Source organism: Aspergillus welwitschiae, assembly GCF_003344945.1.
Source record: "Aspergillus welwitschiae strain CBS 139.54b unplaced genomic scaffold BDQ94scaffold_22, whole genome shotgun sequence".
In the NCBI taxonomy this organism is placed as follows: Eukaryota; Fungi; Ascomycota; class Eurotiomycetes; order Eurotiales; family Aspergillaceae; genus Aspergillus; species Aspergillus welwitschiae.
The window spans coordinates 265358-291301 of NW_020798716.1; the positions used below are offsets into that span (position 1 = coordinate 265358).

General features: G+C 51.8%; 11 protein-coding genes across 11 annotated transcripts; 5 read left to right on the plus strand and 6 right to left on the minus strand.

Moving 5' to 3' along the window:
* Positions 1–902: 902 nt before the first annotated feature.
* Positions 903–2655, minus strand: BDQ94DRAFT_171808 (putative C6 transcription factor; the record flags this gene model as incomplete). The annotated part of the gene is made up of 3 exons (XM_026771832.1): positions 903–1703; positions 1765–2481; positions 2596–2655. The coding sequence occupies 3 exons, from the start codon at positions 2653–2655 to the stop codon at positions 903–905; spliced, it is 1578 nt and encodes a 525-aa protein (XP_026624759.1).
* A 705-nt stretch (positions 2656–3360) lies between these two features.
* On the minus strand, positions 3361–6000 carry BDQ94DRAFT_56212 (F-box/WD repeat-containing protein). The gene is made up of 4 exons (XM_026776059.1): positions 5334–6000; positions 4608–5254; positions 3835–4546; positions 3361–3758 (listed from the first exon to the last, which is right to left on the minus strand). Exons 1-4 carry the CDS (start codon positions 5754–5756, stop codon positions 3567–3569), a joined length of 1974 nt encoding a protein of 657 aa, XP_026624760.1. The 5' UTR covers positions 5757–6000; the 3' UTR covers positions 3361–3566.
* A 1519-nt stretch (positions 6001–7519) lies between these two features.
* Positions 7520–9413, minus strand: BDQ94DRAFT_146559 (Mn(2+) transporter ATX2). The gene is made up of 3 exons (XM_026766849.1): positions 9151–9413; positions 8095–9066; positions 7520–8040 (listed from the first exon to the last, which is right to left on the minus strand). The coding sequence occupies exons 1-3, from the start codon at positions 9198–9200 to the stop codon at positions 7857–7859; spliced, it is 1206 nt and encodes a 401-aa protein (XP_026624761.1). The 5' UTR covers positions 9201–9413; the 3' UTR covers positions 7520–7856.
* A 172-nt stretch (positions 9414–9585) lies between these two features.
* Positions 9586–10916, minus strand: BDQ94DRAFT_146561 (uncharacterized protein). Its single transcript, XM_026766850.1, has one exon. It carries the CDS (start codon positions 10779–10781, stop codon positions 9765–9767), a length of 1017 nt encoding a protein of 338 aa, XP_026624762.1. The 5' UTR covers positions 10782–10916; the 3' UTR covers positions 9586–9764.
* A 526-nt stretch (positions 10917–11442) lies between these two features.
* hat1 (histone acetyltransferase catalytic subunit HAT1) lies at positions 11443–13327 on the plus strand. The gene is made up of 4 exons (XM_026776061.1): positions 11443–11545; positions 11623–11898; positions 11970–12234; positions 12284–13327. Exons 1-4 carry the CDS (start codon positions 11530–11532, stop codon positions 13242–13244), a joined length of 1518 nt encoding a protein of 505 aa, XP_026624763.1. The 5' UTR covers positions 11443–11529; the 3' UTR covers positions 13245–13327.
* Positions 13254–14602, minus strand: BDQ94DRAFT_146564 (uncharacterized protein). The gene is made up of 2 exons (XM_026766851.1): positions 14282–14602; positions 13254–14228 (listed from the first exon to the last, which is right to left on the minus strand). Exons 1-2 carry the CDS (start codon positions 14454–14456, stop codon positions 13411–13413), a joined length of 993 nt encoding a protein of 330 aa, XP_026624764.1. The 5' UTR covers positions 14457–14602; the 3' UTR covers positions 13254–13410.
* Positions 14603–14888: 286 nt separating this feature from the next.
* Positions 14889–15751, plus strand: BDQ94DRAFT_56311 (U6 snRNA-associated Sm-like protein LSm4). The gene is made up of 3 exons (XM_026776062.1): positions 14889–15073; positions 15141–15332; positions 15408–15751. The coding sequence occupies exons 1-3, from the start codon at positions 15071–15073 to the stop codon at positions 15576–15578; spliced, it is 366 nt and encodes a 121-aa protein (XP_026624765.1). The 5' UTR covers positions 14889–15070; the 3' UTR covers positions 15579–15751.
* A 191-nt stretch (positions 15752–15942) lies between these two features.
* Positions 15943–18571, plus strand: BDQ94DRAFT_180203 (pentatricopeptide repeat protein). Its single transcript, XM_026773566.1, has 2 exons — positions 15943–16588; positions 16647–18571. Exons 1-2 carry the CDS (start codon positions 15950–15952, stop codon positions 18117–18119), a joined length of 2112 nt encoding a protein of 703 aa, XP_026624766.1. The 5' UTR covers positions 15943–15949; the 3' UTR covers positions 18120–18571.
* Positions 18572–19318: 747 nt separating this feature from the next.
* Positions 19319–20298, plus strand: BDQ94DRAFT_146569 (uncharacterized protein). Its single transcript, XM_026766852.1, has one exon. It carries the CDS (start codon positions 19549–19551, stop codon positions 19969–19971), a length of 423 nt encoding a protein of 140 aa, XP_026624767.1. The 5' UTR covers positions 19319–19548; the 3' UTR covers positions 19972–20298.
* A 270-nt stretch (positions 20299–20568) lies between these two features.
* Positions 20569–22748, plus strand: BDQ94DRAFT_146571 (putative phosphatidylinositol-3,4,5-trisphosphate 3-phosphatase). Its single transcript, XM_026766853.1, has 4 exons — positions 20569–20644; positions 20707–20731; positions 20802–20886; positions 20972–22748. Exons 2-4 carry the CDS (start codon positions 20729–20731, stop codon positions 22576–22578), a joined length of 1695 nt encoding a protein of 564 aa, XP_026624768.1. The 5' UTR covers positions 20569–20644; positions 20707–20728; the 3' UTR covers positions 22579–22748.
* A 181-nt stretch (positions 22749–22929) lies between these two features.
* On the minus strand, positions 22930–25868 carry BDQ94DRAFT_146572 (putative phospholipase A2 (PlaA)). The gene has a single exon (XM_026766854.1). The coding sequence runs from the start codon at positions 25837–25839 to the stop codon at positions 23269–23271; it is 2571 nt and encodes an 856-aa protein (XP_026624769.1). The 5' UTR covers positions 25840–25868; the 3' UTR covers positions 22930–23268.
* Between the last annotated feature and the right edge of the window lie 76 nt (positions 25869–25944).

The following is a 25944-nucleotide window of genomic DNA, read 5'->3' on the forward strand; positions in this document are numbered from 1 at the left end:
GTACTATCCGCACTACTTATATTTACTTTGTACCCCGTCAGCCCGCAGGCCATGTCGTCAGAGTCTCCAGCTGGGAAGGGAGAAACAAGTCGGTCCAGATCATCCAGTCCAACGGCTAATCGGCACCCGCGCAATGAACTTTCACTGCGCCGGATACGTTCCGATTTGCCATTTCTGGACTTGGGCGTTCTTTGTGTGTGAAACTGAAATCTACAAAAGCCGTGATTTATTCACTTTGTTGTGTTCCATCCATTTATAAGTACTGTATGTTGTGTGTGTGTGTGTGTGCCTGCGATGTCTTGAGGATGTGCAGATCAATGACGTCAGTGCATCCGGGGTGGCCGGAAGGAGTTCATTGAATAGATAGGGAGAGCTATAGCTATACCCAATGTATCACGATTTGATCGAATAAGTCAATGTAGAAAAAGAAAGCCTCGAATTAACAGCTCTGCACTATCAGATGTTGGGTGTTTTGAGCCCGTGGTTCACTGGAAGGATTAGCAACACTAGTATTGGGCTGAGAAGACGCTTTTCCAGCGCCTTAAACAATCTGGGGCCCATGGTTTCATCCCTCTTCTCTGGTCCACACATATGTCCCCATGATGCCTTGACCGTCTGGGAATGAGCAATTCTGATTGTTTCGGGACTGTTGAGAAAGGGGTGTTGCCTGTACTGCTTAACGCAGAATGAAACGCACTCATGTAAATCATTTCAAATTTAGGACTAAGGCACGTAAAAGCAAGGCCCCAATCTAAGGTAAACCATAAGGTCAGTACAAGTACTTGAGTAATTGAGTAGTAGTGGATATATACATTAATCGTAGTAATATACAAGGCATAGTATTTCCAGTCAAGCCCAGGAATACGTCTTTGGAGTAAATCTATGGGCTCTGCCTGCCCTACTCACATGACAGACACCTCCCTCACTGAACGTTCCAGAGAGTACAACTGGGGCATATTCGCCATAGCATCCTCGCCATCGTAACTCGCCAACATAGTAGCCAGCTTGATGCCAGCTTCCGAGCCCGTCCGGGCCATCACGCCTCGGATCATCTGGGTCTGTTCGGGCGTAGCCAGCCCACATGACAGAATATACCACAGGGGCCACAGCATACTGTAGAGGTAGAAAGCTCGAACCCGCGACATTCCCTGCTCGGACGGAGGCATCGGGTTTCCAAACATATCTATTTCCCCAAAGCAGAATGGCACACTCCGACAGGAATCGGAGATCATATCGAGGCTTAGCTGCAAGCCATCTGCCTCATGCTGAGACGCTTCTTGCTGAATCCCGGGAGAATTAACCATGGAGACCAGTGCCCGGAAAAGATCTGCCATGGCACCATGGATAAAGATCCGAAGGACGCGGTAGTGGGCCCAAATAACCGCAGTAATCATCTCTCGGTACGTGAGCACATCCTCGCCCGTGTATGATCGGGTTTCGAGGGGTAGCCAGAATTCCGGCAAGGTTTGGGTCCATTGGACCAGTTCTAAATCCAAGCGTCTACAGGAGTCGATCCATGACGCTAGCTTCGTGATTCCAGCAGATTGCAAGGGATCCGAAGCAGATGAGGGCTCTGAAATCAGCTGCCTGACCTTGGACGCAAGTATCATAAGCAATTGTAGCGGATCCGCACTGTCGAGACGCTCAACCAGACGGTCTGAGTCCAGACTGGGTTTCCCCTTCAGCAGAAGGAACTCGATTTGCTGGATTATCGGTCAGCAATCACACGCCTCTTATCAAAACAAGGTGTCCGAATTGACTCACCATACGAACATACGCATACTTGAACATATCCAGTCCCGCTGCATGTCCAAGCTGACTCTCTCCCCTCAGCCTCGTAAGCGCCTCAAAGCCCACCGTATGCGCACTAGTAAGCCCATGCCGATCCCCCGAGATATCCTCAAATAGAGATAAAATAACCAACGTCGCAAACGTCTCATCTTTCGCCGCCTCAAGCGGCAGATCCAGCGCCTCCTGCAGACGTCGCAGCGCCAACCCGAAGCGATATCTCGCCTGAGTCACAACACCCGGCACATTAACCCTGTTACTCAGGGCCATTAGGGCCGTCGCATCGACAGCTAACCGTAAAGACATTGATGCGGGGTTACCCACATTCTGATCTCGACAATCGGCATACAAAGACGGAAGGAACCCCAGATGACCCATGCCGCCGAATGCATTACATTCGACAATGGTAAACTGATCGAAGAAATAGCAAATGGCTCTTTCTTCCCACGTGGCATCGCTGATCTGATAAGCGGACAATGTCGTCTTTTGGAGATCCTTGCCGCCGCCTGATACATCATGGCTGCTGGGCTGCGTTTGCGTTCTACTTGATGAGGAAGAGCAGGCTTTGGCCTTGTCATTCATCAGTTGTTGCACTTTGTGCGTCTCATTTCTGAAGATCCCATCCGATCGATAGCCCGGACATGGCTTGCCGTATATGCCGCAGTTCCGGCATCCCGGACGGCCTTCATCGCACTGGGAGGGCGATTAGCGTGGGGTCCCACAAATAAATAGCATACTCATTGGGGTGAAATGGTATGCAAGGGACATGATCTGCTATGACATGTCAAGGCTGCAGATCTGTCCTACCTTGATTTTCCGTTTGCGACACAAATGGCACCCCGTACTTGGCTTCCCGCCGTACACCATCTTCGTCTACTTGCTAGGGGCCCAGCTGTGGGATAGATCATGCAGTGGAAAAGACATAGATGAGGACAAATTTTGAGTGCTTCACGAAGCGAATAAACTAAATGCTTGATGGCGTCGTCGCAGCTGGTGCCTTGAAGGATTGACATAAGGAACCGTTGAATACGGGGTCTTGCCATTTTGAGGGGCCAGTCAGGTGATTTCCATTATCAACGAGAAACAACAACTACTGCAATCCCACAACACAGCAGTACGACCGATGATCAACACCGTTCGTTTGACTGAGACATACGTAGTGATCTATTCTGGTCTCTATTCCTCTCTTCTCGGAGCCCTTTCGGGATACTTCTAACAACTGACTATCTGAACACAAAGAGAAAAAGACCCACCAAGGGAGACAAGGCACGCCGGGATGTCGCGGGTGAAAGGTAAGCTCAATGTCTTCGCTTTGTAGGACCAACAGTAGAAACACCAAATCTTCTGTAAATGGTAAATACATCATCTCCCGAGGCGGGTATCATCTAACCCTCGAAAAGAAGTAGAGGTAAACATATCATGAGCCAATCATGGTTCCCCAGATACTCCTGCAGGTACAACGTATCGGTAGCCCACCCTTTGCCATTTTGTAACTCCACTCCACGTTTCCCATAAAATAATTCGAGAACAAGACTGAATATTGAAAGAAAAAAAAAAGAAAAAAAGATCCGTTTAGACCAAACACCCAGAATGCGAATGCTGATGTTCGATGACCTGGCAACGCTGACCGCGCCTCGTTTGCCTAGCGACACTCAGGTTGGACCAGCCGGGTCGTTGAAATCAGGCGCTAAAACAAGAGGTATATAGACGGCAACGCTTGGATTCATAAAGCAGGAAAGAAGGACGTGCTAGTCATTGCAAAGGTCGAACCCCCCATATTAGGAGGCAGGGGCATCCACCATGGTTTGGTCATCGTCACTATTGAGCGGCACACTAGGCGGGGGGTCCGAATAGCGCTCCCTATGTCGGCTGTCGTTGTTCGTGGGGTGCAGACCCGGTGTGCTGGAAGCACTCTCCACTATCACCGCATCGTCGCCATCGTCTTCGGGTGGTGGCGAGAAAGTCCAAACCTAGAAGGCATTCATCACCGTCAGTCTGTGAGGAAACGAAAGAAACAAGGGAGAGTCGGGAGGGTATGTTCCTTACCTCCATCACTGTGCGGCCTGCTCTACTTGCCATGATCACAGCTTTCTCTTCCTCAAAGGCCACCCTCCATACAGCTTCTGCCGGTGTCGACAGCTCTCTGAGTAATTGGCCGGTCTGTAGACTCCACACCTTGACACGACCGTCACTACCACCGCTAACAATTCTCGAACTGTCGAACTGCAAGCTGGTAACGCTGTTATCATGAGCCGCAAGCCGGTGAATGGGAGCCATCTTGGTCAATGACCAAACTCGAACAGACCCGTCAGAGCCACCAGTGACCAGGGTATCTCCCCGCATTTGCAGCTGTCCTACTAGGGAGGTATGGCCCTGAAGGATAGCATGGCACTGACCCGAGTGCGGATCCCAGATTCGCACGCTGGTATCTAGACTGCCGGTGGCGATGCGTCTGCCATCAAACGCGATAGCATAGATTTGGCTGAAATGACCAGAGAGCGTCCGCAAGCACCGCCCCTCAGAAATGCTCCAGATGCGTGCCGTGGTATCATAGCTTCCCGAAACAACCAGATCGCCATGGATGGCCAAGCAGCGGACACTAGCTTGATGCCCAACCAGAACGTTCTTGCAGGTACCCGAGGCCAGGTCCCATATCCGCAGCGTTGTATCGCGTGACCCCGAGATAGCCGTGTTCTTGTCGGACATTTTGAGGCAACGCACGGTTGACGTATGGCCACGTAAGAGGTAGAGACAGGCACTGTAATTTGATTTGCTCGTCAGTAGCGATCCCCGACTGCAAGTCGTCATGATTTGCTTACCCGGTCGCCATGTTCCAGACCCTCACTTCTCGATCGCACCCACCACTCACAAGGATGTCATCCCAAGGAACCATCGCCCATACGCCCATCACATGGCCTTGGAGGGTTCTCTGGTTATCCCCGTTGGTGTCGTATACATGAATCTTGGCATTGTCCAGTGCGACCACGATATACTTGGGGGTTAAATGAAGACTTGTAACCACTCCCTGGTCGGGAGTGATGTGTCGCTGCGTACAGCGCCCACCCTTGTTCCAGGCAGATTCCACCATGTACTTTTGCTTGAAATGCGATCTGTAGGACAGAGGTCGGACCCGTCTTTTGCGTGACGGGTACCCCGACAGGGAGAGCCAGTCTCCCGACAAAGAGCGCGACGACACGTTGGGCAGACCGTCTCGAGGCTGGAGGGTAGACACATGGGGTCTCCTTTGCAACCCGCTCAAGGACTGAGTACTGGACACAGCATGCAACGGCTGACCATGGAAAGGGTCGACGAAGTCCCGGTCATCCTCCGACAGCCTCCGAGATGCATACGAGTGCTTTTCGCACAAGTTCTTCCACGTAATATCATCATTCAGCAGTTCCCGCCAGCGTTTCGATACCTGGGATGATCTTGCCAATGTCTTCGGGTCATCGATGAATGATAGGACCTAGTGAAACCGAGCGAGACAGCTGTCAGCCTTGTTCGAGCGGTGAGACCGTCCGCACCGGAAGAGGTAGTCAACTCACCCTCAAACATAATTCATTGGGGAACACCTGAAACGGATCCTTCCTTAATCGGGGGCTAACATAGCTAGACACAAAGCTGAGATGCTGGCTATCACATAGCCCCAGTATGCCTTCCAAGAACTTCTGCTTCCGCGCGTTGGAGAGAGAGGAGAAGTGTATCCGAGCGTTCAGCAAAAAGGCATCGTCTTCCTCGTCGGGTGTCTGCCAGGTGGGAGGTCTTTGATGAGGGGTCGGACTGGGAGCAGGCGTGGGAGGCGACGCAGGCGCCGAGGGCAGTAAGTTGGGGGGAATAGGAGTACCGGTCTTGGTGGATGAAGAGATCGATCTAGAATGGGCACTGGAAAGTGACGCAACCGAGTCTCTGACTGCAGATGACTTTGACGGCGCAGTCGCCAGCTGCTCAGGTACACTGCGCGGACTCATCCCGGTGTCTACTGGATGGGGGGGTGCTTGTGAACTGCCGCGGTGAGGAGCGGTTGTGTCATCCAGGGGATTGCGTATTCCACCCGACTAGCCTTTCACACGGTGAACGAGATATCCCTACGCAAACCCCTTGAGACCCTGTCTCGTTCATAAACGAAGAAGACGTAACACACAAAACGAGAGAATGGGGCAGCTTTAATCCAAAAGCCAAAACGAAGGCGGAGGGGAAGAGCGAGAGATAAGACGGATGTGGACGATCTCCGCCGGGGCAGGGAAGACGAAAGGTTGGCGGTAGACAAGGGAATAGGGGGGTGGGAGAAGAAGGGAAGAATGAGAGTGGGAGTGTGGATGGGTCGGGCCAGAAGATTTATAGATACCAAAAATGGCTGGAGAAGGAAAAGAGGGAAGACGAAACGACAAATAAAAAGTTAGAAAGTAAGTTGGAGGTGAAGGTCACTGGATGGGGGGGTGGTTTTGGAAGGAGACCGATGGGGGGGAAGAAAGATGAGAGAGACGACGGATTGGTAGTCTACTACTTAGTGGTACTAGTAGACTACTATGGTACTTCGGTACAGCGGACGGAGGAGGGCGGTAAGATACAACTAATCAGGACTGAGTGCGGCCTTCCCGACGCCATCCAGAAGCAGGCGGAGAAGAAGCGACGAAGGAAAGACAAAGTCTGGATCATGCGATGTCGTGACGGGTCAGGTGCAGCCTTCCTCTTCTTCTCCCCCGGAAACCCTCCAAACCAGCCCCGATTACCCGCCAAGCAAAGCCGATGGCGCTTCTTCCTCTCCCCTGATTCGTGCAGCGGCATCACTGGAGTTCCACTAAAGAGTCTCCGTTGGTACTAGTCTAAATTAGTCAGCTTCCAGATTAAAGTACCTTACTAAGTGAAGTTACGATGAACTAGTCCGTAATAGTAGTGCTACTGTCCCGGTCCTGCTCGTGGTCGGTACCGACTATCCTGATGGCGGCAATAGTATGGAGGTTTTGGATACTACGAGCACCAACTGTTGGTCATGTAGATAATAGGTGGTTATATAATTACCTCTGCTTTGTCCCCAGTGGAGAAAGGGCGTCACGGCGCAAAGTCCGTCTGTCTCCAACGGCCGAGTGTTGCCCATTCCGAACTCTCGAGCCGCTCTGGTCCTGTTTACGTCTGTCTACCGTAGTAGCTCTTACGCCCCTCCCACGCCATGCCTCCCTTTAGATTGGGTAGATGGACGATGGTCCCGTCAAAGAGACCGTCGAGCTCAGCTGAGCAGCCAGCAAATAGGACCAAAGTGTCTATTCCGTACTATACTCCCTCTAATACCTACAAGGATCAACCCCACTGTCGTCACAAACCGCTAACTAAACGACGTGAAGTTGACGTCGAGACTCACCCATCTCAAGGCCAAGAAGGAAAAAAAATAGTACGTACTCTACCACAGAGAGAACCGTTTCAAAAAGCAAGGCACCTGCCCGAATCGAGTATGATGTCTCTGGTGCTTCGGTCTAACTTTTCGGTTCCACTGCAAGTCGCAGAAGATATGGTGGTCTGAAGGCGGGAGTGGTAAGAACGGCATGCGTCGTACAACCATGGATCCGTGCAGGTGCCTCCAGGGAACTGATAATGATTCAGTCTTGCCGAATCTTTTCATCACTCTTTCAATGGAGGGCAGATATGATTCTCCGAGAGTTTATACCTTCCACGTCTGAGCCAATCTACGCAAACGTGATCGTGGGGGGAGGAAGGAACGAAACAAATCAAAAAGTAAAGGACACATGCAATTATGATCAAAGTAAAGGATTCAACCGCACCGTGCAAATGCTTCAAAATCGTGGCCATGACGTGTGGCGGCGCTGACTCAATGACAATACAACAAGAAAGGCATAACCCCACAGGGAATATAACACAAATCGCCGCAGTTCCCCAAGCTTGGGAATCCGTCCAGTAACAACTGTCAAAATCTATTACACAAGACAACCTCACGGTGTCTACAGACAGAAACCGTCCGTTTTTGAACCGGTATGTAGCTCGTTGGCCGAGGAGAGCTAGAGGTAGAAGGAAGAGAAGAGACATGGTGTAAATCCAGAAATGGATGTCGAGAGAATTTAGTGGGCATGGCCGATCTGTAGGAACAGTGGAAGAACCATGCCAACAACAGAAGCGATCAGGTCCCTCATAGACTTGTCCGATGCTGATGGTGCTTCTCTATGATCGCCGTATCCGTTGACCTGAGACTCACGTGAAGATGAGTTCGGGCTGTTTTCCTGCATCGTGTGCATGGCAACGTATCTAAAGACATCAGTATCACCCTGTACCGTATAATTGAGCCAAGGAAGAACTTACAGGAATGTGCCAGCAGAGAACAAGAGGAGTACACCGGTTCGCCAGCGGTTCCCGACGTCATCACCTCCTGACCCCGAGCCCATGATTTGCACAAACAAGAATGTCACGAGAGCACCCACAGGAGCAGCCAGACTGAAAATCAATAGATGCGCTCTAGCGGTACGACTAGAAAGGCCCTGCTTCAGTAGCACCGAGGTGAGGCCAAATGATGCTGGGGCCTTGTGAACCATGATGGCCAGGAAGATGATGAAGCTCAGCCCAGTGTCGGAGCTAGATGCACCCAATGCAATTCCATCGGCGGCAGCATGAATGACAAGTCCAGTTGTCGTTGCAAAGCTGTGGCTTCTCCTGGGAATATTACCGGCATCAAGCAAGCCCCCCTCGCGTGACGGCGACGAATTGCGCCGCAGACCAGAGCCCAAGTTATCTAGCGATATGTGATAGGGAATTCGCTCCTGTTTGGAGGATGATGCGAAAACGGGCAATTTATCGATCAGGTACATTAGGATAAAGCCACTGATGAGTGCAATACCTATCCAAGCATGGGGCGAGTTATCTTCATCGTGATCATCGTCTGCGTGATCGTCCGATGTATCGTCCTTGCGTCCCAGTAGTCCGAGCTTTTCATCTTGTGTAGAATGGATTGTAGGTACCGTGACAGGTGCGGATGGCAGATCGGATAGCACCGATCGAGGCGTGAGCTGGACGCCCGAGGAGTCTGGTTCTTCCAATGCCCTTGGGAAAGTGGTCACCGGCACAGCCTGGTGTTGCCAATTGACGGCTGTCGTCGATCGGCTGCTAAGTTCTTTCCGGTTGCTAAGCGAGTTTGCGCTGTATAGAGTTTCGACTCCCTCCGGAATTATAACGATCAAAGATGTCCCAACCAAAACTCCCATACCAAGGGAGGATATTAATCTCAGCTGAGAAGGGGAAAGTGTGAAAGCGAGCGGTAGTGATCCCACGACAAATGATCTATGTGACGTAGCGGGGAAAAGCAAATTAGCATTGGCCATTCGCACCAAGCAGGCGACAAGTTCCAAAGGGCAGTCGACTCACGTAATGGCCATCACAATGCTCAATGCGAGCAAAGTGAAGAGTCCCTCCATGGTCGGCCTCTTGTTCCAGAGCTTTGTCCGTGCTCTAGAGGGTTTCAATCATGTTGCCAATTCCAAGACCAAGTTGCTCGATATGCCCCTAAACCCGCTGCAGCGGTGATGGCGTCTATGTAAAAGGGCGGACAAGTAAGCTGGAAGATGAAGATAGGCCCGGAGACGCAGGTGAGACAGGGGAGACGATGAAGAGCGGGCGGAAAGCAGGTGTTCCAAGGCGGTAGGAGGCAGAAGAACTGAAAACGTGGCGGAGGTGGACGGCCCTGATTATGGATTGATTGCGATTTGCCGCAGTGGGAAAGGCACGCCCCAGTCCGAAGCACGGGAGACCCACTGCCGCCCCAGGGATGGTTTATTATTATCTTTTCGGCTTCAATGTTCTGCTACTTTCATAAACATAATGTGAGACTACTCATTTCACGAATGATTACATGTTGTGGACTCCCAAGAATCAGTGAAACATCGCTTTGGTCAACAACCCGGGCTTTAAAGGCCGCCATCAACCAAGCTCCCGCGGGCATCAGTTTCCAGGAGTTATCATCATGCCTGTTCCCCTCATAATTATGGTCCATCGCGGCTGTAATCCTTCGTCTGGATCCCTATGATATCCTTCAACCGTGCCTCCTTTATCTGGATTTGCTCCGCAGACAGTGTTCCATAGGCTTCGTTCACTTGCGCAACGACCTTTTCCTTCCACTCCGTTCTTTCGTCGCCCTCCACGTTTACTCTCCCCTGCCCATCCCAGACGGTTTGCATGGTGCCACCAAGCTTATCCAGGAAGGAGCCTATTCCACCTTCTCCACCACCATGCTGGTAGCTCTCAAACACACCATTCCCAGCCCATCTGGGTCCCAGACTAGCCATCAATATCGTGTCCAGGTCCTTTGCGTTTACCACGTCTTCTTGAACCAGATAGCAAGCTTCCCGTAGTAGCGCGAACGCCAACCGATTGCCCACAAATCCTGGAATCTCTTTTTGGATGACCACGGGCCTATGCCTTGACCCAGGTAGAGAGAAGTATTCACGAGCAAACTCCACCCGTTCCGCAGAGGTTCCTGGAGCCGGCACAATCTCCAGAAGAGGCATGATATTCGGTGGGTTGAATGGATGCACAACAAGCAGACGAGTCTTGTCCTGCGTCTTAGCTTGCTGAATGGAAGCGGCAATTCCAGATGTGCTTGTCCAGAGATGGGCAGAAGGCGGGGCTACTGCTTCAATCCGGGCCCAGGCAGACTGCTTCCAGTCGACGTTCTCTGGTCCCTGCTCCTGGACAATGGTGGCCGACGCGCATGCGCTTTCTAGAGTCGAGTGAATCCGTAGACGGCCGGAAGAGATAAGGGACGCTACCAATGACATTGTTGGTGGTTGAGGATCAGGACTTAATTTAGAGTCAGTAGTCGTTGATGGAAGCTCGCTCATGTAGATTGGCAGTGTCTTGTGGATATAGTCTTCGAAATCCGGTCGGGTGTCGAATACATCAACCACGTTGCTCTCACGAGAGAGATGAAGCGCTGCCATGGATATGCCGATGGTTCCCAAACCGATCAAGGCTATTCGCTGTGAACTGTTGACTGACATGTTGATGGTACTACCAAGGACTTGTACGACTTGTTGAAGCTGTGAGCTTGTCCTTGAAAGATTGCATATAGTACCAACTGCATGAACTGTGCAAGTTTTACGACAGTCTGGGGTATATGTTGATCGAAGTAGCAGTGACCCTCAATTGCGGGGTGCCAGAACTACTACTAATTGATGAGTCCGTTAGTTCGGGCTCGATAACCTAAAGCCGAGGCAACCAGCTTGAATTTCAAACCGTGATGTTCTACATCCTAGAGCGCAAAGGCTCGACCTTCTCGAATGAAACCGCTCCCTAAGAGTTAACGATTAATGTATGTGTGGATAGTAGGTTAGTTAGTTCCTACATCGACGTCATACTATGAGGTTGCCAGTCTGAAGCTAGTCTGTCGCAGCCATTCACAGAAGACCGGCACAACTACGTGAAAAGCATGCCAATGACAGAGCAAGAGGCTATCTACATAATTTTCTGATTTGATATTGAGAAGACAAATTTACATTCACAGCTTTCTTAATAGTGTTTCCTCCCAGCTAACTACTCTATTTCTTGACGGTGACAACTGCGGAGGACTCCTACCGGCACTAAACCGGAAACGGTTATAGCTAGCTAGCTCCGCGCAACGCGAGATTCGAAAGAGCAACACGCGCCATCTTCCAGGCAATCAATTAAAGGTCTTGCGCTCTCTCACTCAGCCATCCCTAACCCACGTCTCCGCTCTAGTAGCTGGCTCATCATCCGGCAAGTGGCACAATGAATGAAGGCGACTGTAATCCACCCCCTTTCTCACTCCATTGTCCTTGTGTTCTATGTTGCGAGTCGGCTGACTGAAATGGCCTCAATTAGGGACTTGCGACGCCAACGACGCCGTCCATCTGACGATCGTTCAACCCGGCGAGACGAAAGCCAAGACGATTTCCAGCTTCCACCCTCAGTTCACATATCCCATCTTCGGCGACGAGGAGCAAATATTCGGCTATAAGGGGTTGATCATCCGCTTGCGGTTTGCAGCCCATGACCTCCGCCCGAATATCAATATCTCTTACGATGAGAAGTTCAAGCCCGTCGGCGATATTTCCGCCGTCGACCTGCTGAAAACACTGAAGCCATGGGTTCCTGAAGGTTAGCCGCTTTTATTTCCAGTTGAGAGTAATCTGGGTTCCATCATGGCTAACCCGGGCACCTAATTGCAGAGGCCTTCGGCTTACTTCCCGACTATGAAAAAGCCGTCCAGGAGGACGAAGATGCAAAGGACTTTGTACCACCTGGCAAGCTTGTTCACAGCTATGTCACTCGAGACAGAAATTACGAAATCTGGGCCGGCTCTCTTGCTGATCCTCAAGTCCGACGACTACTGGACCGCGCGCAAATTTTTGTATCGCTGTTCATCGAAGCCGGTACACCCTTGGTCACGGATGATCCTGAATGGACACTTGAGAGATGGACAGTCTACTTTGTGTATGTGATGGCCTTGTCTTATGTTTTACTCTGGCTAACGAAGTTGTAGCTATGAGAAAGTGAAACCGCCCACGCCAACGGCCTCACAATATTCCATCGTCGGGTATGCGACCACTTATCGCTGGTGGTTCTACCAGAGAGACACTACACAGAGTCGCTCCGTCGTGAACGACCCATTCCCGGCACCCGAAATTAGACCTGCTCAGCTGCCGGCTCGGCTACGAATCGCTCAATTTTTGATTCTCCCTCCTCATCAAGGCTCGGGACATGGGACTCATCTCTACACCACCATTCACGCCGCATGCTTCAAGGACCCGACAATTACCGAATTGACTGTCGAAGATCCGAATGAGGCTTTCGATGCCCTCCGCGACACAGCCGACTACCACATCTTGTTGCCGGAGTTCCTCAAACATAAGGTAGATATCAACCCCAACCCTTATGGAGAGCTCCCCAAGAAGCAGCGCCCTCGGCGTGTCCCTACGTCGGCACTGATCCCTACAAAGCTGTTGCACGACATCCGCTCGTCATTCAAGATTGCCTCCACTCAGTTCGCTCACATCATGGAGATGTATCTTCTGGGTCAAATACCTGCCAAGAATCGCCTAGCTGGTGGAACGAATATGTCCCGACTACTGATCAAGAAGCATAATGCCGAAGATCCTAACGACCGCCGATACTACTGGTGGCGTATGCTCACCAAGCAGCGTCTTTACAAGCGCCACCGGGATCTACTCATTCAACTTGACTCGAGCGAACGCATCGAGAAGCTGGAGGAGACCGTGACGAACGTCGAGGAGGGCTACGATGCTCTTCTCAAGGCCTTCAACGCCCGCGAGGCAGCGCTGAAGGCCAAGGAAGAGGAGTCCGGTGTGCTTGCAACCCCAGAATCGACCGCTGTTCTGGGTGAGGCAAGCAGCAGAGATCAGCGGGTAAAGCGGAAGCTCACAGTGGAGGACGAGGAAGATGAAGAAGAGAACGAAGAGGCAGCTAAGCGGACAAAGGTGTGAGCGACGGCGTTTTAACGTTTCTTTATGCTTGCCGTTCACCCACCATTTCATTGTAATATTAAACATTATGAAATACCAAAACCATCCTTTTGCCATGAGCCATAATCATATCCTGAACTCCCATACATACCTCCACAAATAGTATTACACTTGAAGCCATTGTCCCTCACGAATGATAGCTGGGCGGCGGCGACCCCATACTATCCAGGGTATCTATTGTCCCTGACAAGGACTTACAATCCACACTCTTCAAGCTACTCGTCTCCGTCGACAAGGTAACCGTCGCCAACCCGACCGTCGACGATGCCTCCGTATCCGATCCCTCCCCACTTCCACCCTTTACATCCACATCCACACTATAACCACCTCCTTCCTGATCCACTACCACCTTAGCCCGCGACGGGGCGCTCTCCCTCACCAACTCCCCCACATACTCCAACGCCTGCCTGAAGCCCTGAATCTCTGCATGCATAGTAGCAGAAGCAGTAGCATTCGCAATCCCACCCGATCCACCAAACACCCTCAACTCTGCACTACCCTCATCATCATCAGACAGCCTCCCCATCTCCACATCCCTCTCCCGCACACCAACAGACGCCATTACAACCGCCCCATCATCAACACCAACAACCCCCTGATCCTGACAATAGTAAGCAGAATACGAAGTCTTCCCCTCCCACCACTGCTTCCATCGGTGTCTCCTCGCAGCGGCCTTATACGCCCGCCGAGCTTTCCTCTCCTCGCGCTGAGCGGCCCGGTCTACTCGGCATCGCTGGCAGCGCATCGTGTTGCTGCCGATTCGGTATGCCAGGGCGAAGAGGCCAATAATGCAGATGAGGACGCTTAGGTTGATAAAGTAGTCGCGGAGGGTGAGGGTCGAGAGCTTTCTCAGGAGGGAAGCGAGCCACTGGAATTTGAGGAGGGAGTGGATGTGGTCATTGTTATTGGGGTTGTCGTTGTTGGTGTTCTTCATAATGTGGGCGTCTATAAGGGTCGATTAGAATGTGGAAAATGTATATAGTGAGTGGAGGACTGACTGGCTGCTGTTGCTGTTGAGATAGTAGTAGATGATGATGGTAGAGGAATGGGTGCTCCGGCTGCCAGACGGGTGAAGTTGGTGGTGGTGAGGAGACATATTAGTGTTAACTTTGCTAGCCATTGCATGGTGGTGGTTGTGTGGGAGGTACTACATGGACGTGGGTTGGAAGACATGAAATGGTGGAGGGAGTAGTATATGAGTTGGTGTAGTTGGGGGTTAGTTGTGGATAGTTAATGTAGTAATAGATTGGCAAGTAGGTACACACGGTGTTGTATTCATGAAAAAACTACTTGGGACAGAGAGTGAGAGTCATACGGGCATTAGGACAGAGTTAAAGGAATCAATCCTTGGCCCTCGGGCCTCTTCCAAGACCGGAGACAGACGGGGTTTACTAAAGTACCCTGTCTCATTAATTAGTGAGTATTATAGCTAGACTAAAACACAGTCACAACTCTAAGTAGGGCACGTTACTTTGCTCTTACTGGTGCCAATCCAGATAAGCAGCAGCGCCGGGCGGATCTCGGCTCCATGTTTATCCGGCACTCTCCGTCGTTGCGACCACCGCTGCTGGGAAGCTCGCGGGGAGCTTCTTGGATTCATATTCACTTTGACGTCGTTAAGAAGGCATTTTTCTCCCTTTGAACTATCTCATTTCGTTTGGAAGGATACGGCGACTCCAATAGAGTGCTTTTATCCTTTTCTTTCCACCTCTTACTGAGTTGATTCCATCTTGTGTTTCGATCCGCCCACCACACTGACCCATCCATATTTATCACACGATCGCAAGATGGTATTTACCTCTGAAGCCTACCATGATCCAATATATCTGCGGCATTTACTGACTCTCACATGAACAGTTACCTCTCGGTCTCCTCACGGCTGCGCAAGGCCACCCCATGCTCGTGGAACTCAAGAACGGCGAAACCCTCAACGGACACCTCGCCAATTGCGACAACTGGATGAACCTGATACTCAAGGAAGTTGTTCAGACGAGTCCCGAAGGTGACCGCTTCTTCCGGCTACCAGAGGTCTACGTCAGAGGAAACAATGTGAGTCTCTTGCCTGCGCCCACCCTGGATCCAATCTAGGGAATCTCCCCGGCCCTCCCTACTAACCGCTTATAGATCAAATACCTACGGATCCCCGAAGAAATCATAGAGATGGTCAAGGAGCAACAGGCGAACCAGTCGCAAAATCGCAACCGCGGGCCGCGTGAGGGTGGTCGGGGTGACCGAGGTCGTGGTGGAGGCCGGGGTCGTGGACGCGGCCGCGGCCGTGGTGGCAGAGATGCTTGAAGTTTTGTTGGCTTTTTTATCTACGAAAGAATGAGAGAGATTATGAGCGATACCCCGGGGGGCAAGGTTTAGTAGGGATTGAGTTCGCTAGGAAATGTCCGTTTGACGGGTTAGTCGAGCATGGCCTTGGCGTATCTGGTTGTATTTGTCAATGGGAAAACATGCCACCTAGGCTTCCTTCTTTTCTCTAATACCATTGTAGTGTACGATTTATTCGGAAAGTCAGGCTAGGGGAGGATTCGTTGAGCCTTGTCTGTGGGCTTCGTCTCTGTAACTTTGCATGCATAGCGTCACGGTCACGTGCAGATATAGAGCTTCTTTCGGAGACCGACCAAGTTGTAGAGAAACTTCCGTCACCACAAGGGCTCGAAATGCCGCGAACGACCCTGGTACTTGATGGACTGTGGTACTGTCTTTGTCCGTCGTTTAATGCTGCAACCTTCAATCGAGTCACACCTTCCTTTACAGCAGGGAGACGCATCCCTAAACATAATCGCATAACCGCTCTACGAAGCTCAATTTCGGATCCTCCGCGAAGATGCCTCACCAACCTCACCCCACGACCGACCGACGCAGCCATTGAAATTGTCGAAGATGATACCCGCAGAAATACAGATTCCGAATCAACCTCCGATCAACAACCCTTCGATCCTAGCGATGCAGGCGCGCAGGATAATGTACGTCCAGGGGACCTTTTATCGCCAATGGAGCGCTTGACCAAGCCGCCACCGGGCGTACCCAAGTATTTCAAACACTTGCCTTCGCAGCGTTTAGAAAATAGACTACAGGAGCGAGTAGCTCGATATCCGAGGGTTCTGAGCGCAACCCAAATCCTGCGCGTTCTAATCCGAGACCGCCATGTCCGCCCGGAGATGCGACATTACCGGGGGTTAATTCTCGCCAATTCGGACCCTGAACGTGGGTCGCCACAGGCTGTTCGCGCGTTGCTCAAGGAGATGGAGGAGAATGGGATTCCGGCTGATTCGGGGACACTCCATGCAGCATTACAGGTATGATCTTCGATTCTGGGAACGGGGCACTTGCTGACCCACTCGCTTCTATTCGCAGGTCCTTGCTGTTCATCCGGATTACCTCCTACGTCAGGAGATTGTGCGCACGCTTCGAGACCGATGGCTTCCGCTGAGCCCGGCCGGATGGCACTTTGTAGTCGCTGGGTTGATTCGAGAGCACCAGTTCGAGCTGGCGTTGGATCATGTCGAGCAGATGGAGAGAAAGGGCATGGTGGTCGAGAGTTGGCTGCATAGCCTACTTATATATTACCTTTCCGATTTTGGAGAGTTCGACGAGGTGGCCCGGTTGATGCGTTCACGGACAAGCCAGGGTCTGGATATGAGCTCGGAGTTGTGGTTGCACGTGCTGGAGGTGGCGAGCGCTGCTCTTCACTACGATACTACACGGTACATCTGGAGACAGATGGTGGAGCTGAGATATCTTCACCCTGGTTATCCACTGTGCAGCAATGTCCTCAGTGTGGCGGCGCGCGCTGGAGATACTGAGCTTGCGGCATCGGTGATCCGCTTCCTCGTTGAGGTCAACATGCAGCCCCAACTGGATGACTACGAGAAAATGGTGGAAGCCCATGCTGTGTCGGGGTCCTTGTATTCTGCGTTTGAGGTGCTGTGTAAGATGCATATGGCGGACATTGCGGTAGAAGACCGCTCTACGCGTGCCATTCTTACACATCTGCTGCAGAGTAGAACAACCCCACGGGGCGCATGGACAATTCTCAAACAACTGAAGGCCACCAAACTGACAGTCCCGCTTGGCTGCGCCAAAGTGGTGCTGGAGATGTGCGAGCAGGAAGCCCTCGATAACCCGTCGGTGGTGGACGAGGGAATCGCGTTCTACAAGGAGCTATATGCGCTCTGTCCAGATAAGGCTGACGTTTCTGTCTACAACATTCTCCTCGGTATGTGTCAACGGGCGCGCAATACCGAGGCGGGCATGTTCATCGCAAAAGAGATGGCATCCCTTGGCGTGATTCCAGACCAAGGGACGTTTGAACATCTCATCGTCATGTGCCTGGAAGCAGGCAATTTTGAGTCCGGGTACATGTACCTGCAAGATCTGCTGGGACGAGGGATCCGCCCCGGCGAGGAGACACGAGCCGCCATCCGTGAGCTCTGTTCTCCATCAGAAGACCCATTTGCGTCCCGCCTCAGGCATCATCCGCAGATCCAGGATGGGTCGGTCGGATGCCTGGTGGACGAGATCAGTAATACTCACGAGCCGCCCGATTCGACGGAGCAGCAGCAGCAGGAGGAGGAGGAGGAGGAGGAGGAGGAGGAGGAGGAAGACGGGAAGGGGGAGTCGTTTCATCGCTCGGGACAGACACCGACCCAGACAGAGGTGGAACGGCAGGCGTTGCACAAACTCCGACGGGCCGCGGCCAAGGAGAGACGCAAGCGAAAGCGACGATTAGCAGCCATCGCAAAGGGGCAAGAAGAGGAGGGGTGGTTGGACTACGAGCCAGGAGGGCTTATCCCTGAGGACCAGCTCAATGCGAAGAGTAACAATTGAGCTGGGGATAGGGATGGGCAGCTGGAAAGGGGGGAGAGAGAGTATCCTCGCTTCGTGTATACCATTTCTATATCTAGTGAGAATTCTTGGCCCCTATGCCAACAACCTAAGCGATGTATTTAATTTCACAGAACACACGCTGACAGGCGTCAATTGAGCTGTCAGGAGAATTACCTGTCGGTGATTACTTGCTAGACTGATGCTCGTGCCACTATGTAATTAGATCACAGCAAACGTGCACTGTCTCTGTCCGGGAAATTCGGAGAAAAAGGAACGAGGGGGGAGAAGCAGCCGAGGCCAGGAAGGATTCAGCCACAGGAACCCATCATGCAGTAGTCGGGGGATAAGAGTCAACCCGCAAACCTACTCCTGCTCTATGTATACTTCAGTTTTTTAGTCTTGCTTAGTGTGGACTAGGAAACCCCATCTGCGACACGCGGGCGCAACACAATGGAACCATGCGAGGAACCTCAAACCGCCGTTAAGAATCCATGCCCGGATTTTCAGCCCAGACCAGCGGTTTGAACTGGAGAGAAACCGGCATGGCTTTGTCCCACTCGTCGGAGACATTGAGGTTCAATTTGTTTCGTGCGGGTTATTGCCGGAGGGTTCCGGTACCTCCTGAACTAATTTGTTGCCAAAGTAGATTAAATGTTGGTTCACCTGGTGTGCGCTGTTGTGTGAGCCGGGTTTCTATTCTTATCCGGGCTGCATGAGATTGGGATCGACTTGCATGGACCCTAGGGACTAACAGCACAGTAGTTGGATGTAAGGGAATCTATGCATGAGTTGTCAAGTTGATACTATCGGAGCTGGTGTAGGATTAAGTCAGTCTTTCTGAATCGGCCAGCACAGACTGCCTCTGTTGTTACCTCGTGTAACCATGCAAATCCACGACAAACCTAGTTCTTCATAACTTTTGGCCAAGGGATGATACTATGGAGACAGAAACACACCAACACACACCGATCCTTTTTTAGTTTAAGGGATCGGCGCAGTTGGGCCAATGCTGGTTCGTTTCACCCGCAGCTCCACTTCTCTCTCACTCTCTGTTGGGGTCGAAATTAGAAGCAGTTCAGACAAGACGGTTTGGTTTGTTCAGTGGTGCTTGTTTCTTGTTCCCCTCGCCACCTGCACATCATCCCCGGCTTATAACTATTCGCCTCTGTCCTGTCTTCTTTTTTCTTACTACTATCTACTATCGATCTACTACTTTCCTCCTGTTTATACTAAAAGTATCATATACTTCCTATCACCTATTGATAATACTTAATTCGTTCCTATCTCGATATCAACTACCGTTTAACCCTCCAACGGTAGACAGACAGACAGACAGACATCCATACACATCCTCCATCCGCCACTCGGGTATACATTCAAAACCTACTACCACCACACAAACAACAGAAAACCTATACATTCAGTCAACATGCAACTCCTCAATTACCTCCCCGTCGCTCTCACCACCCTCGGCCTCACAGCCTCCGCCTCTCCTCTTCGTCGTGCCGACAGCCCAGCCCTAACCTGGCACGTCTCCAACTTCACCACCGGCTGCTCCCCGGCCGCCTGTACCTACTCTTTCAACATCTACGGCGTCGCCACCGCCAACACCCCCGGGTTTAACGCCACCTGCACTGGTAACTCCAACAACACCGCCCTGACTGCATGTGGTGGCAACCCCCAGGTCCAGTCGCGCATCCAGCCCGCTACTTACCCGGAATGGAACATTCGGGTCGAGCATGCTTGGACCCTGCCCGGCGACATGGAATTCTATGCTTATGGAGAGACCAATGTCACCTCTCCGACACCGAGGTTCACCATCCCTGTTACGGAGGAGTATGGTGTTGCTTAAATGCTCCTAGTGGGCTCGGTGGAAAAGGGGGGTAGGAAGTCAATGACTTGAGGTCATGAATGGGTACTACAGTATAGATGATGAAGGATGGAAAGAGAGAAAAATAAGTATATGCCTTTTTGTTTATGTATCATATTGATTGGATTTGATGGGCTGGCTCTTAATGGCTGTTTACAAAGTTGGTTTCATTGGGTTTATGAATAGGGTTGAGGATCTAATGTCTGGTTACAGGATGGTCTCTGGTCATGATGATTGATAGATAGATAGATTGATCTGGAAAGATATCAATTAGTATAGTTGAATATACCAATATACCAATACCAACATATGAATTATGGATTACTTCTTGTTCCCTGATAGTAACAAATTCCCCGTAGACTGGGAGATGAATTGACGGGGTTGGAATGTGTCCGGTGACATCATCCCGACCCTGCCAAACAATGATGTTCTTCCCTTTTCAATGTTTCCCCGAACAAGCTTGTCCAGCTGCACTGCCTCTCTCTCTCCCCCCTGTCAATCATTCCGTGAGGAATGACGATTATATGGAATATATAATCTTGTCTAAACCTGTCCACTCTGTCTGGACCATCCATTTTCCAAGAGAATCGCCAGGTTGACCCGTGCGTCATTCGCCTGGCCACCCTGTCCCCGCCACGATCCCCTCACGATTCAGGTCCGTCTCCTCCTCACCCCTTACATGTTCCTGAACATCCCCTTATCAGCCTAAGTATCTAGAAGATCCACGTCGCTTGACCTTATGGTAAGCACTACTATTCTACAGCCACTCTTCATCTCGATTTGCTGACCATGACGTGACTGGAGCTACGTAGGCGTCAATCCTCCGGCAGATTGTTGCCGGTCCCCGGTTACAACATCCTGAAGCTGGTCTAGACTTGTGCTATGTGACCGATAACAGTAAGCCACCCAATCCTATTATAATACGTTCCCTTCCGCAATACTCCCTCATATTAACCCATTCCCTGCTCCTGCGCACCTGCAGTTATCGCAACCTCCGGTCCCTCCTCCAACTACCCGCAACGCGCCTACAGAAACCCCCTGGACGAGCTCGTCAAATTCCTCGACTCCAAACATGATTCGGACTGGTGCATCTGGGAGTTCCGCGCCGAAGGCACCGGTTATCCCGACTCAGAGGTCTACAATCGCATTCATCACTACCCATGGCCCGATCACCATCCGCCCCCGTTTGCGCTCATCCCCGCCATGACGGGCAGTATGCGCAATTGGATTCATCGACTCGATGAGCCTGACAGCAAAGATGAGAAGGATAGGAAGAAAGATAGGGTTGCGGTCGTTCATTGCAAGGCCGGAAAAGGCCGTAGTGGCACCGTGGCCTGCAGCTACCTGATCAGCCAGGAAGGGTGGAAGGCGAACGACGCGCTGCAGCGATTCACCGAGCGGCGAATGAGAGTCGGGTTCGGTGCTGGGGTGAGCATCCCCAGTCAGCTGCGGTGGGTGGGATACGTGGATCAATGGACGAACCAGATGGGGAAGAAGTATATCGAGCGGCCGGTGGAGATCCTCGAGGTGCATGTATGGGGACTGAGAGACGGAGTCAAGGTCGCGGTGGAGGGATTCGAGGACCACGGGAAGAAAATCAAGAAGTACCATCTCTTCCACCGGAGTGAGCGTACGGTAGTCGACGATGGGAAGTCCAAGACGATGCCCCCAGATACAGTCACGAACGGCCATACAAACGATGACGACATCAAGAATCAGCCCAAATCCGCTGTTACTTTTCCACCGAGAACAGAAGACAGTCCTCACTCATCCACTGACGCTCCCGCGAGAACCGACACTCCTCCGAAACACGTCTCCGCCATAGTCTTCCGTCCCAAGTCCCCCATCACCATCCCCACGTCCGATGTAAACATCGACTTCGAACGACGCAGCAAGGCCGCTTACACAGGCTGGGCCATGGTGACTTCCATCGCGCACGTCTGGTTCAACGCCTACTTCGAAGGCGGCGACCAGCACGACTCCGGCGTCTTCGAAGCCGAATGGGACGCCCTCGACGGCATCAAAGGCACAACACGCAAGGGCGTGAAAGCCTTGGACCGTGTGAAAGTCGTCTGGCGATACGCCAACCAACCAGGCACTTCCCACCCCGACACAGGGCGACCCATTTCCGAGCCGAAGCCCGGCGAACCGATTCCAGAAACTCGGCCACCAGATTGGCACATTCATGGCACTGGCACTGGCTCCAACTCTGGTACTGATAGCCCACGAGACCAAGAAGACGAGAACACACCTCCTCTACCACCATCTAAAGAACTAGAAGCCGACAAGATTTCCGACTCTGAACCAGACAGCAGCTCAACCAAACATAAACATAAAGCCAAACATACTACTCATGACCACGAACACGATCATCCCCTCCTCTCAGACCTCAGCACCGCAGCCGCAACCGCCGTGTCTTCAATACCAGGACTAGGCAAGCAGCTCGGACTCCGCAAACAAACCGACGAAAGCAAAGACGTGAGTCTTGCGGGAAGTAGCGAGGATGAGTCGGGGAGAAGTTCTGCTGCTCCTCCGCAGGCGAAGAAAATTACGAAGAAGGAGTGGTCGTCTGTTGATGAGGGTAAATAATACAGTTGATCTTCTTTCTCGGAGGACTGTTACATACATAGCAGTGCTCTGGTCTGTCTATATTCTCATATGTATATGAAGGAATTGCCATTGGATTAAGGCTGGACAAAGGAGCTATTTGTACATAATACACGATACAGATACACGAATACGAATGTATTGACAGCGAATGACGACCTTCCGACTAATATGGTATTTTCCCAGAATGCGCGCGTGTGTCTGCGTGCTTAATCTGTATTCAGCATAACAACAGCAAGTACCTGGCAGCTACTAGTTCATCCTAGTAGTATTATGATGCTATGAAGGAATACTAACTACGGGGTAATTACGACATCCTTGTTACCAGTAATGACCTAATCTACTTGGGGTATAACGCATCTGCTTTTTCCCATACGAAGCAGTCCGAGTAAGGAAAGAAAGGTAGCATGTTGCAGGGCAGATATTACCATACGCAACAAAGTAACCATATCCTATCATACTGTGATAGTAGCATATCTAGGTAGGGTAATTTATTTACACATAACGCTTTGCTTGATTTGCTTGCTTGCTTGCTCGATAGTTTAAAAAAATGAGAAAAAAAGGAACACACCCAAACTTATTTCAACTCCAAATATCCCCTTATCACAACAAACTCCACAGAATATGCCATATGCCATATTATGTCAATCATCATCTCAGAGACCTATCATCCTACAGCGGCACGAACCCCTCCATACGCTGCCTCGCCTCCCGCTCCTCGCGCCGTAACCGATCATTCTTCTTACGCTCGTACACGGCCCGCACCACGCGCTTGACCTGGTCCTCGCCCTGGGCGAAATTCGCCTTCGCAAGACCGACCACCGAGTCAATCTGTTCCGGGGTGTAGACGAAGTTCCAAGTGGAGAGGAAGTCATCGACGTCTGGGTTGATGGAGCCTGGGTACGGGGTCAGAGGCTTAGCTGGGTCGGAGACGCGGGCTTTGGAAGTATTTTCGGATTGGCGGGCGGGAGTGCGGGATTTGGAGAGGGAAGAGCTGGTGGGGAGCTCGGGCGCGGATGGGTTGGGGAGTAAGGGGAAGTAGACGACGGCGATGCCTGCGTCTGGCCGCATGAGGTGGAAGTCGGATTCGGAGTGGTCGGTGTCTTGCGGGTGGAAGAGGCGCTTGGATGGTGGGGGTTCTTGACCAGAGACCATTTCTTGAGTGGTGCCTACCCAGATGTTGCAGTAGTCGAGGTCCGTGGAGGTGGAGGGGTGGTTTTGGTTCTTGTTCTGTGTCTGATTCTTTGTGGGTGGGATGGTGGTGGTGGTTGTGCTATCTGGGGTGGAGTTGCGGTTGGTGGTAGGGCTGTTGGGTTTGCTCTTGTCCTGGGCTTCGGCCATCTTGTTGGCTAGCTCTTGCTGGGTGATGTTCTGGGCCTGGCGGAGCGCCTCTTCGGTTTGTTTGAGTTGCTCGTCTTCTCTGGGCCAGCCGGCGCCAATTGGCCAGCCCTTGACACCTCGTTGGCGAGCATACCCGTCTACGACGGAGAGCCAGTTCTCTTGTTTGATATCGGCTGAGGCGTCGAAGGCGATGATGACGTCTACGTCTCTGCCGGGCCTGAGGAGCGGGTAGATGGGGAGGTTGTTGCTCATGCCTGCGTCCATGAGACGAAGATGACGGCTTTGGAAGATAGACTCTGGACAGGACGGTGGCAGCTGATCTTTCATGCCGAGCACGTAGTTTGGTATGGTGGCTGGGTCAATCGGGTGAACTCGGACTAGATCCTTCGTCTTGCCTTGGATGAGGGAGTCTATGCCGCTAAGGCCTGTGATGCCTTTGATGACGGGCCGTATCTCCTTGTAGTAGTGAGACAGCGTAGCACAGAAAGCACTGCCCCAGACACCCATCAAAGCGGGAACGCGCAGCTCAGGGATGGGAGAGATTTCCTCAGGTTTAACATTGACTCCACCGTGGAAGTGTCTTCCCAGCGCCCACGTCGGTATTCCCGCGCTGAGCTCCTCGCAGAAGAATTCGTAGGGAGTAAACTCGAACCATTGAAACCATGCCTCGCTCTTTGACTCTTTGATTAACTCTTCTGGCTTTTCTCGTTTCTCGGCGTTCTCTTGATTCTCAAGCACAGGAATTTCATGGCGGACGGCCGTGTAGATGGGAAGTGGATGAGCACCAGAGGCGAGATTGTACCTCTGGTTCGAGAGCTTCAGATCCTTGTCACAGACACCTAATTCTCCCTTGGGCACCAGCAGCCGTGCAGCTAAGAGCATGCCGTATATATCCACCAAGCCGAAATCGGCACCAGGGTCGCCTTTCAGCTTTTCGACCAACCCGCTGAGAAGGTACTTATTCGTGGGAGCATTAGTGAGTAACTTGAGGGCTGCTGGTGGAAATGCCAAATGAACTCCCAGTCTGTTCTTCAGATGGTCGACCATTTTGTTGAAATTACGCCCCGTGATGGACGAATGATACAGAGTCTGCAGCCAGCAACTGCCACTAACGCCAGCAGTATAGGTAACACAATCCCATAGGCCAGCTTCTTGAGTCGCTAAATACGAACCGGTGCCAGCCACAAGGGCACGCAGACCACCACCGGAGCCGCACATGGCGATGATAGGAACATCGTCCGGATGTATGTCATCTTCAGGGATGTCCAGATAAGAGGCCAGCGCCGCGGTTGCGTATTTTTGCCGCTTCTGTCTGTACGCCAATTCTTCATTGCAGAGTGTATCCCCAACACGAACCTTGGCCTTGAGCAGAATCTCGGGGTTGATGTCCGGGTCGTGAGCTTCGTGCCAGATATCGTCGGCAAGGGAGCCAGGCGCCATGGAGAGCTCACGCTGGAGCTTCTGCACTGACAGTGGAAGCAATCGGGTCCAGTCCGGGATGATGTAATTTTTGATGTTATCGAGCTCAATCCAGTCGGGAGTGCCCACAGCCTGCTTTACCCCCTCGAACTTTTGCAGTACATTCGTCCATATCGAGCCTGCATCATGGTGCGGGTCTTCCTTGGAGCCATGGCCCAACGGGCTCCAGTCTGAGCTTCCGGATGAATTATCCGACCGTTTATCAGAGCCCGGGGTTGAGCTTGTTGAGAAGAAGCCTTTTGGGCCGGTCTGCAGCAGTAATTGCTTATTTGACTGGGTTCGAGGCCCCGTGGTATAGAGGAGACCGCCGCCTAAGGCAATCAAGAGGGTGGGAGGAACAGTCCAGCGTAAACGCAGTGCCTTGGCAGCCCCCATGTTGCAATGGGTACCGCGGAGGATTGGGGGGGTGGCGGGAAGCAACATGCAAGTGATAAAGCCATGGCGGCCAGACCACGACGATCGTGGCCGGACTCCATTCTTAAAGCGAAGCTGGAGCTGGAAGACGCGCCGGGAATCTGCCGGAAACAT

Coding starts and splice junctions, on each gene's coding strand:
- BDQ94DRAFT_56212 (XM_026776059.1), bottom strand. CDS start 5,756: ATGAGTCCGCGCAGTGTACCTGAGCAGCTGGCGACTGCGCCGTCAAAG. Junction 5,255..5,333: donor CCAATGAATTATGTTTGAGG/GTGAGTTGACTA, acceptor CGGTTTCACTAG/GTCCTATCATTCATCGATGA. Junction 3,759..3,834: donor CAGGCCGCACAGTGATGGAG/GTAAGGAACATA, acceptor AATGCCTTCTAG/GTTTGGACTTTCTCGCCACC.
- BDQ94DRAFT_146559 (XM_026766849.1), bottom strand. CDS start 9,200: ATGGAGGGACTCTTCACTTTGCTCGCATTGAGCATTGTGATGGCCATT. Junction 9,067..9,150: donor AGCATTGTGATGGCCATTAC/GTGAGTCGACTG, acceptor TACGTCACATAG/ATCATTTGTCGTGGGATCAC. Junction 8,041..8,094: donor TTCTCTGCTGGCACATTCCT/GTAAGTTCTTCC, acceptor TGATGTCTTTAG/ATACGTTGCCATGCACACGA.
- BDQ94DRAFT_146561 (XM_026766850.1), bottom strand. CDS start 10,781: ATGTCAGTCAACAGTTCACAGCGAATAGCCTTGATCGGTTTGGGAACC.
- hat1 (XM_026776061.1), top strand. Junction 11,899..11,969: donor GAAGCCATGGGTTCCTGAAG/GTTAGCCGCTTT, acceptor ACCTAATTGCAG/AGGCCTTCGGCTTACTTCCC. Junction 12,235..12,283: donor AGATGGACAGTCTACTTTGT/GTATGTGATGGC, acceptor ACGAAGTTGTAG/CTATGAGAAAGTGAAACCGC.
- BDQ94DRAFT_146564 (XM_026766851.1), bottom strand. CDS start 14,456: ATGTCTTCCAACCCACGTCCATGTAGTACCTCCCACACAACCACCACC. Junction 14,229..14,281: donor CTCAACAGCAACAGCAGCCA/GTCAGTCCTCCA, acceptor CGACCCTTATAG/ACGCCCACATTATGAAGAAC.
- BDQ94DRAFT_56311 (XM_026776062.1), top strand. Junction 15,333..15,407: donor TCTACGTCAGAGGAAACAAT/GTGAGTCTCTTG, acceptor AACCGCTTATAG/ATCAAATACCTACGGATCCC.
- BDQ94DRAFT_180203 (XM_026773566.1), top strand. CDS start 15,950: ATGCCGCGAACGACCCTGGTACTTGATGGACTGTGGTACTGTCTTTGT. Junction 16,589..16,646: donor CACTCCATGCAGCATTACAG/GTATGATCTTCG, acceptor TTCTATTCGCAG/GTCCTTGCTGTTCATCCGGA.
- BDQ94DRAFT_146569 (XM_026766852.1), top strand. CDS start 19,549: ATGCAACTCCTCAATTACCTCCCCGTCGCTCTCACCACCCTCGGCCTC.
- BDQ94DRAFT_146571 (XM_026766853.1), top strand. Junction 20,887..20,971: donor GTGCTATGTGACCGATAACA/GTAAGCCACCCA, acceptor GCGCACCTGCAG/TTATCGCAACCTCCGGTCCC.
- BDQ94DRAFT_146572 (XM_026766854.1), bottom strand. CDS start 25,839: ATGTTGCTTCCCGCCACCCCCCCAATCCTCCGCGGTACCCATTGCAAC.